Source organism: Primulina tabacum, chromosome 15 (assembly GCF_025594145.1).
Source record: "Primulina tabacum isolate GXHZ01 chromosome 15, ASM2559414v2, whole genome shotgun sequence".
Taxonomy (NCBI): Eukaryota; Viridiplantae; Streptophyta; class Magnoliopsida; order Lamiales; family Gesneriaceae; genus Primulina; species Primulina tabacum.
In genome coordinates, this window is record NC_134564.1 from 20,103,606 (window position 1) to 20,114,048 (window position 10,443).

A 10,443-nucleotide genomic window follows, 5' to 3' on the forward strand; every position below is an offset into this window, starting at 1 on the left:
AAGATTCCTATAGTCAATACAAACTCACCAACAAGTAAACGTATGAATTGACATCGAGTCGTTCTTCTCATTCTTTTCCATTGTCATACCTCCTTTCTTTAATACCATTTGAACTGACAGAAATCATGAAAGATCAAAAATATCATAAGTAATATCAGCATTCAATAATTTCAATACGTTAGTTTTTACTACTTCCTTCACAGTTGGGTGTAACCTCATTTGATGAGCCACATAAGAGATATATGACTCATCCATCAAAATTTTATGCATGTAAATAGTGGGGCTTCTCCATTTATTCAGATATCAACCAAACAAAAGCATATTTAAATTCCCTCAAAACTCTTAATAATTTAATTTTTTCAACAGCAGTAATGGAGGAATAAATGATTACCAGATGCACCAACAATTCTCCCTAAAATCCATACACAAGTGAATAGGAAGTTCTTTTAATTCAGGAGTGGTTTGTGGTACCTCTTTTGACGATTTTCTAGTTGAACTTCACACCATTTTCTTTTGGTAAGCTCTCTTAAGCTAGAATTTGCTCTCTAAGGTCCCAATCATCGTCATCCACATGGGTTGTCGAGTCAACGAGACACATTTCTAACGAGTCTATCAAAGCTCTCCCTATGAAAAGAGTATTCACACAAGAATCAATAGCATCAATACTATGACAAATACTTACCTCATTTGTCCCTTTGATCTCCTTGTAAATATGAAATGTCAAAAGTTAGTTTTTCTTTGTGCACATCAATAAATGTTTTACCTGAGGCCAAGAATGGACTCCCCAAAATCAATGGGACATCTTTATCTTCCTCCATATCTAATATAACGAAGTCAGCAAAGAAGATGAATTTGTCCATTTTAACGAGTACATCCTTGACAATTTCGCAAGGATATGTGAGGGACCTATCTTCCATTTTCAATGTGATGATGGTAGGCTATACTTCTCCAAGTTCCAAGTCCATGTAAATAGATAAAGACATCAAATTAATAATCGTTACTAAATCACGAAGTTCTCTATTAAAATGATAACCACCATTAACACGAGGAATAATCTAACTCTCTGGTTCTTTTAATTTTTGAGAGCTTCTTTTCAAGAATTATGTTGTACTCCTCGATTAACTTCATTGTTTCAAACTCTTGAAACTTTTTCTTTCTCAACATCACGTCCTTCTTGAATTTTTCATAACTAGGCATTTTCTCGAGAGCATCAGCAGAATGGATATTGATGTTAATCTTCTTGAAAATATCAAGAAAATATGCAAATTGATCATTTAGCACTTTTCTCTTAAATCGTTGAGGATAATGAAGAACTTCCTTGGGCATTGGTTGCTTTACGGATAAAATCATAGGCTACTCTTTTCTTTCTTTGACTTGTCACCCTTAACTTCCACTTCTTCTCTTTATCATCTTCTATTATCAACAGTTCCAATTTCCTTCCCAATTCTCAAAGTAGCAGCTTTTCACTGATCTTTGGGATACACTTCGGCTTTACTAAGTAACTTGCTTTTTTGTTGATCCTTTATTGCAACTACAAGCTGGCCTATTTGAACCTCAAGAGATTTCATTGTGGCACCCATATTACCCATATGTATTTCAATAATATCTAACCTATTATCACTCTTGAATCTTTTTTATGACTCTAACACTAAATTACTCACCAAATCTTCCAAAGATTTCCTACCTCATTCATTTTGATTATTGAACTTCTAACGGAAATTCAACACATTTTTTTACTGGCGTATGAAATAATTTCGTTTGTTCATTGTTGTTTTTTTCGTTAGCGCAGAAAATTGAGTTTAAAGTGACGTAATAGGATCTATCCTATAAACTCCATCAGTTTTCTTCTCTATAAATCTCTCTGAAGGCCATTGGAAACTATTGATGGTCATCTGCTTCAACATATCACAGGCTTGCTCAGAATTTTTTGCAAAAATCGTTCCTCCAGCAGCCGCATCAAATGATATCCTTGTTGGTGTATTCAACACTTGTAGAATAACTCAATGTATACTCGTCTTTATATTATAGTTATCTCGTCTCCTGGGTGGGGTAAGTCATCGTAGTGTTCCCCTGATTCATTAAGTTGTTCAAAATCATGATGATTGCACATGTTAATCTCAATCTTGATTTGGGTAGATTTGGCGGGTGGAAAGAATTTAGCCAGAAATTATGAAGTCATGCCTGCCCATGTGGTGATGTTGCCTAGTGGTAGTTATTGGAGCCAACTCCCTGTTGGTCCCCATGAGAAAACAAAAACAAAATTAGTCTAATGATATTTTCAAAGACCTTCTCATTGGTTGTGCAAGAAGAGAGACAACGCTCCATACAACAAGAGAGCATTTCTTTCCAAATGGATTCGAATACACCAGTGCCACGCTCACCTCATGTTGCTGCTCTTAAGTCTTTCTCGAATGTCAAAGGAAATAGGTATGACAAGCTTGTATGCTCTCAGTGTGATGGGGTCGGACATACTGTAGATAAGTGCTATAAGTTACATGGTTATCCACCTAGTCATCCTAAGTACAAGAGCAAGCAATATCCAAGCAAAGCAGCTGCCAACCAAGCCCGGGGACTTACTAATGATTCAGTTTCCAGCCCGTGTGAGCCTTCATTGAATCAAGAGCAATGTAAGCAACTTATTGCAATCTTAAGCTCTCAGCTTCATCCACATTCTGGATCCATTATGACTGCACGACACAATGAGCCTTCAGTTTCATGCTTCAATGGTATATATTCCTTGTCCCTTGATTCTGGTTTACTGTCACAGAGCAGTTGGGTATTAGACACAGGAGCAACACACCATATTTGTTAATCGTTGTCCTCTTTCCACTCTTATAACAGCTTTCCCTCCACAGTCACATTGCCTAATGGCCTCACAATACCTGTTTCACATATTGGAACCGTATCTCTTGTTTCTAATATGGTATCAGAGCTATAAGGGTGCACACGCCTTCTCATGGCGAAGGGAAATCAAGCAAATCAGGCTCCAAATCCTGCAACGATTGGATCGGGAAATCGCAATGCTGTTGACGATTCCGGCAGTCCATTTTTTTTGCAGAACGGTGATCATCCTGGCTTGATTATTGTCTCACACCCACTTTCTGGAGGAAACTACAACACATGGAACTGAGCTATGTCCATGGCGCTTACAGCCAAAAATAAGCTCGGTTTCGTGGATAATTCAATTCAACGTCCACATTCTGACGATCTCTTGTACGACGCTTGGCTACGCTGCAATTCCACGGTGATTTCGTGGATTCTCAACTCTGTTGCTAAGGAAATACCTGATAGCTTGATGTACATACCGACTGCCTATGAAATATGGATTGATCTGCGCGATAGGTTCCACCAGAGCAATGCACCGCGGATTTTTCAGATTAAGAAGTTGTTAAATGGATTGCACCAAGGATCGATGGATGTAACTACTTATTACACTCGCCTAAGGACACTCTGGGATGAGTTGAAGGACTTTCAACCAGTTTATGTGTGCAATTGTGGATCAATGAAGGATTGGGAAAATTTTCAGAATCAGGAATGTGTTATGCAATTTTTAATGGGTTTGAATGAGTCATATGCTCAAATTCGCGCACAAATCCTAATGACGGACCTTATCCCTATCATTTCAAAGACCTTCTCATTGGTTGTGCAAGAAGAGAGACAACGCTCCATACAACAAGAGAGCATTTCTTTCCAAATGGATTCGAATACACCAGTGCCACGCTCACCTCATGTTGCTGCTCTTAAGTCTTTCTCGAATGTCAAAGGAAATAGGTATGACAAGTTTGTATGCTCTCAATGTGATGGGGTCGGACATACTGTAGATAAGTGCTATAATTTACATGGTTATCTACCTAGTCATCCTAAGTACAAGAGCAAGCAATATCCAAGCAAAGCAGCTGCCCACCAAGCCGGGGGACTTACTAATGATTAAATTTCCAGCCCGTGTGAGCCTTCATTGAATCAAGAGCAATGTAAGCAACTTATTGCAATCTTAAGCTCTCAGCTTCATCCACATCCTGGATCCATTACGACTCCACAACACAATGAGCCTTCAGTTTCATGCTTCAATGATATATATTCCTTGTCCCTTGATTCTGGTTTACTGTCACAGAGCAGCTGGGTATTAGACACAGGAGCAACACACCATATTTGTTGTTCGTTGTCCTCTTTCCACTCTTATACCAGCTTTCGCTCCACAGTCACATTGCCTAATGGCCTCACAATACCTGTTTCACATATTGGAACCGTATCTCTTGTTTCTAATAGATATCTTAAGTAACACAATTGATTTTTATTATATCTAGAATCTCTAAAAAGGTTCTCAGATGAATGTGAGGATCTGCAGTAGGTGAGCCTCCAAACCGGTTTGGTTGCACCGTATTAATCAACAGTGGCTTCAGCAAAAAAACTTCAGCAAAAAAAACTTCACATTGATCGTTCCACGAGCAATGCTCAAATAATCTGTATTTATCATAGGCCAGAAGTGATCTCTGATGTGCACCTCATGGCGGTGGACCTACGCTATTCTCTATGTTTTTGTCCACTCTCTTGAGATCTTCGCATAAACCGCTTCAAGTATTTTTTATCCCTTGATCAAATACTAGCAAGTCGTGCTTTGAAATCTTCGCATAAACTAAAAACATAGAGAAAAACAACGATTAATTTAATAACAAAAAATATAAAATAGCTCTAAATTAAAATTGAGACCAATTGGTAACAATATTGGTATAACTCAAATAAAACTCATTTTCCAGAACGACACAAAAAACTTGTACGGTTTTCACTCGTAAACGCACGATGTCAAATTTTAATATATGATGGGTGAAGTATCATTCCCACGAGTAATAAAATATTCGAATTTACCAGGTACCATAATCAGAATAGCTTGGACTTTATCTTGAAATTAAAAATGGGTTTGGATCAACTAACTAAAATCAAGAAAAAAGATGCAAGCTTTGGAATTGAGAATTAAATGAGAGAACAAATATAAGTTCGATTTCACTATGTTATCCACTGTGTTAAATTCTTATTTACGTTTACATTAGTAAATTCGTTTTGTTTGTTAGCCAAAAACACTTAATTATTTATACTTCTTTTTCAGTCAATTATTGATTCCAATATTTCTATAAGAAATCTAACATCAAACGATAAATGCGTACAATTGTTCTTTCTATGGAGTTATATGTATTTCAAACTCTTGTAAACACCCACTATATATCTTCATATGATGTTAATTTAGCTATCTCTTTCTGAATTTTCTGAGTGATAGATCATAATTATTTTATCAATCAATCAATGATCAATAAATTGAAAGAATAAAATTCAGGAAAACACAGAATAAACGAAGAAGAACTAAAACATATAAATCAAAAAATAAAAACATAGTTTCAAACCAAGCTACGTTGTTATTCTAGAATGTAAAATTTAATTCATGATGAAAGCAAAAGAAAAACGAAGCATGTTCTTTAACTAAACTTCAAAACCAAGAATCTAGGAGGAAAAAAAAATAAGAACGAATATAGAAGATGTTTTTCCGTATTCGGATATCGCTTTCTCCGTCTTCTTACTAGGATCTTATTCCTCCAAGATGTTCTCTTTTCTCTCTTAATTTTTCTCCACCTCGAACATACGCAAAAAGTTTGTAGAAATACGATAGAGGCCTACTTTTACACCCTAGTTGCACAAACTTCCTTTTGTTGTGCAACACGTAGCGATGGGGAGCTGGAAAACGGGCGCTTGGGCACCTCTGTTACTATCTCGAAGATGCGAATATTGAAGACCAGCGCGGTGGCGTTGAAGAGATATCACGAGAGCACTGTGCTGACTGTTTGGCATCTTGGTTCTTTCCCTATTTGATGCTCTCGATTCCATCTTATCATTCCTTTCCTCCCCTTTTTCATTAGAAATTCACATGTACCCCGGTTGTTGCATACGACACAAACTAACACTAAAACTCATAATTTTGCTCTAGAACCAACGTAATTATATCAAATAACGACCTATTTGTATGCATCGGATTGTGTCTATTAATTGTTTATTTACTGTGTAAAATATTTAATTTAGTTGGGTATTTGTTTAAACATTTTAGAAATTTTTGAAATAGGATATTGTATTTAATTTTTATAAATATGTATTCGTTTTTAATTATTTATAGGTATATATTAGTTTAAATAAAAAAAATTATAAAATGGTCAGTTTTTTAATTTTAGAAATTATTACTATTATTGTTGGATAGATTATGTTTAGATGTAAATAAAGAACTACAAATCAGAAATCTGTTATTGTTATTGACAAGTCAATGGTTTCAAGCCTCAAAAAAACGACAAAGACTTGTGTGAGACGATCTCACGGGTCTTATTTTATGAGACAGATCTCTTATTTGGGTCATTCATGAAAAAGTATTACTTTTTATGCTAAGAGCGTTACTTTTTATTGTGAATATCGGTAGGGTTGATCCGTCTCACAGATAAATATTCGTAAGACCGTCTCACAAGAGACCTACTCCAAAGAAACGTGTCAAATATTGTCGTAAATGCAAAGGAAGAAAGTAATTAATGCGGCTACAATACAAGTGTTAGAGTAGATGTCTTGCAAGCCAACTACTGGCTAAATTTATTAACTCAGTTGTAATAAACAATCTTTATTTTAATATAATTTATTATTTCATGGTTTGTTATTTTTATTATCTGTATACAATGTGAACAACATAGATAAAGACTTTGATTATATTTTAATACAAATGAATCGTAATTCGATGTTGAAACTCATTTGTAAACAATGTATGATCTAAATTTGTTCCTAGTCGATTCAGCCGCCTAAAACGTGGATAAAAGTTGTTTGAGCTCGAGACTAACATCTGTGATGTTTTTCTTGGTAAGGGCATAGAGATGTCCAAACATGCAGATGTGTAGTAATATGATGATTATACCGAACTACCCTCCCTCGAACTTTTCAAGTGGTCATCATTCATCGAGAGGATAAGTCTGTGGTTATGATTGTACACCATTAGTCCTTACGGCTCGGGACAACACTGAGGCTCTATATGCTAGAGTTTTTGTAGAGGCCTCTAAATCCAAACTTGAAAATTTGCGGAAAATTTAAAAATTTTCTTTTTCATTAAATAAAATGTCTCGTTCAGAAATAAACTGATAAATAATATTTGATGTTCAAAATGGCAGCGGAAGTATTTAATGTTTGCAAAATAAACGCTTAAAAATAATCCAACGACAGATAAAAATATTTGATCATAAAATAGTAAATGCTGAAAAATGTGGTCCTCGGGTTCCACTACTGCCGACTCGAGCTAGTTCACTGGTCCCCGCCCTCGATCCCGACATCATCAGTACCTACAACAATCAAGTCTAGTGAGTCTAAAGACTTAGCATGCATATATCGTAGATAGCAAGTAATTAAATAATAAAATTGCATGCAAGTGAAAATATCGTGTCATGAGGCATAACGTAAAATATAGTGTCATGATTAATTATAGTACATGCATAACTGAACTGAAAATATCATAGTGAAAATGTTTGCTCCTTGGAGCCCTGTACTGAAATAGCATGTCATAATTTTTGTGGTGAGATTATGATCTACGCAAGTGGTCACTGAACTGAACTGGCCGGTAACTGGCGACCGGGACCGTTAACTGGCGATCGGGTGAAATAATAATCGTCTGATCAGACTCATGCCACAGTATACTGGGTGATACAACTAAACTGACCGGTAACTGACGACCGGGTGAAGTAATAATCCCGTGATAGTAAAGTGACCACAAGCAATATCGCATAAATCTCAAAAATGAATATTTTGCACGTAATATAATTATATAACATAATTAAATATTCTGTAATAATTTTACTAATTGGGTTGGATCGCTCCCAGGCTCGCTGCGACTTAAATCTAACATGAAAAATATGCAATTGATTTATTTGACTCAACTATGCAATTAAATTCGAAAGCTGAGACAATTGCGCCTAACGACTTCGTATTTAATCATGACTCCGAACCAACCCGAACCAACACTGAACCAACATATAGTCATGATTAAAATATGCCTAAAATGATGAAATAATGCTCCTAAATTTACAGCACTCGAAATTTAGTGAATGGGGACCAAAAACATAAAACGTTCTTTCGAGAGTCATTTTGGCACATTGCACCGTAAATTCTCGTACGACCTCTAAAATGATCCGAAACACGAACCGCCAAAAACATGACCTTCCTAACATGATGAGGTACTGTCCAGTCTAAGTCCATAGGTTAAATGCCAACCAAGAACCCGGAACACACCTCTGAACCACAGCACACTTGCTGTCAAAAGTTACAGCAGCATGCTTGCATTTTCTTTGCGTCGTTTGCAAGGCTACTGGACATTGGGGCTTGAACCACCGACCAGTACCTCTTACCAACATCCTAAGGAATGGTTTGAACCATGGCTAAGGGCCATAGGCCAGCCACAATCCAACCCAACCTTGTGACACCCGAAACTTGCATCCGAGAGCACCAAAAATCTGAACCGTGATGCGTCGGTTTGCTTGCTGTCTTTCATCGTTCCAGTGGCCATTTGGTTGACCATGGCACGATCTAGACATCAAGGGGTATGATATGAACCGTGGCTAAGGGCTAAAAATCCAACCAAGATCCACACGAACACCATATACCCGAACTCACACATGCAGAATGAAAGGGATCGATGGAGCTGTTCTGGTTTTATTTAGAAGAACTGAGGGAACCATGTACCAAGTCATGAAAGGTCGACTTGGTCATGTCCTAGACATGTCAAGGAAGTGCTGAACCCATGGTTACAGGCCCAAAGGCCAACCGAGATCCGAACCACCACCTGAACAACCGAAGACAGAAATCGCGACTCAAAATGCAACATGGATGAGTTGCTGTCCCCATTCGGTTTTGCTGGGGTGAATGGTATGCAACTAATGAATTAAACCCTTCCTAAAACACCCTAAAACATGACCAACAGCAGCCTTAAACACCTGGGATGAGCCAACCCTGAAACAATCACAACCAATGAAAACGTGAAGCACAAGAGGGGCCGAGATAAAAATCTGTGCAACTTTCCTTGAAAATTCTGTCATGTATTCGTTTTCCCCTCATAATCATGTACTGATGCTAATTAAAATTAGTTATACGACTTGATTGAAGAGTCAAGAATGATAGAAACATGCCTGTATATTTTTGTTTTGAAGAAAACAAAAAGAAACACACGACGCGGCGCGGAGGAGACAGAACGCTTTTCTTTCTTGTTTTCTCTCTTGATATTCTCTAGCTACCTCACGATTTTTACTGAAGTTTAGGCTCTGAATTTTCGAAAATGGGGAGAGAGAAAGTGTTTAGGAAATGAATGGAAAGTCTACAAATAAAATGGGGTAGAATGGCTAGATCAAATCTTTCTATCCTTGAGTTGTTTGCTAGATAGGAAATGATATGGTATCAAAAGATTTTTGAGGGATAAATGGGGTGAGATGGCCGATTATTAGCTAACAAATAAGGGTAGAAAATTGCTTAATTGTTTAATTATTGAGGATTAAATGGTGAGTGAATTATTTACCAAGAATGGATAAGGAAGAAAATCAAGGGAATGAGTTGTCAAATATTTTCAAGTCTACTAAGGAGGGGCCGATTTTTGCTTATTAAAAAGGGGTAGGAAAAATTACTTATTTAATAATTAATGAGGATTTAAAAATTGAAGGAATTATTTAACAAGAAAGGATAAGGAAAGGAATCAAAAATTGGTGAGTTGTAAATCAACAACTAAATCTTTTAAAATAAGGTGGCCTAAAATTGCAAATAAAAATGGAGGGGAAATATTGCTAGATATTCATAGTAGAAATATTGCTTAAATATTAATTAGTGGTGAATAAAATTTAGGGAATTACCTACCAAGAAAAAGGATAAGGAAAGATATTAGAATGGTGAGTTGCCAAAAATTAAATCTTTTAAACGTGAAGTGGCCGATTTTCTTATAGGAATGAGGGTAGGGAATATTGCTAAATTATTAATTATTGAAGGATTAAAATTGTGGGAATTATTCTATCATGAAGAGATAGGGAAAGATATCAAAGATGGAGTTGCTAAAATATTTTTAAACCTTTTAAAGTGTAATGGCCGAAAATTAATGGTAGGGAAAATATTTCTTAAATCTTGTATTTTAATTCTTTAGAGTTTTATCTACCCATTAAATATTTTAGTGAATTAATAAATTAATTAAGGAATTACATTATCTTGCATGCATGGCTAAATCTTTAAATTAAATTGCTAACATGTTGAGTTGAAATTTCTTAATTAAAATAAATCTAGATTAACTTATCTCAATTGGTCACATATTTTAATTTAGGATTTTTAATTAATTATTGAACCCAAAAGAATTTATTTACTACTTATCTATAATTAATTAATTAAATTCTTAAACTTTCCTTAAACATTCTT

At 35.9% G+C, this 10,443-nt stretch overlaps 1 protein-coding gene across 1 annotated transcript; it reads left to right on the forward strand.

Moving 5' to 3' along the window:
- The first annotated feature begins 3,139 nt into the window (after window positions 1–3,139).
- Window positions 3,140–3,931, forward strand: LOC142525948 (uncharacterized). Its single transcript, XM_075630230.1, has one exon. The coding sequence runs from the start codon at window positions 3,140–3,142 to the stop codon at window positions 3,929–3,931; it is 792 nt and encodes a 263-aa protein (XP_075486345.1).
- The last annotated feature ends 6,512 nt before the right edge of the window (window positions 3,932–10,443 follow it).

Coding starts and splice junctions, on each gene's coding strand:
- LOC142525948 (XM_075630230.1), top strand. CDS start 3,140: ATGGCGCTTACAGCCAAAAATAAGCTCGGTTTCGTGGATAATTCAATT.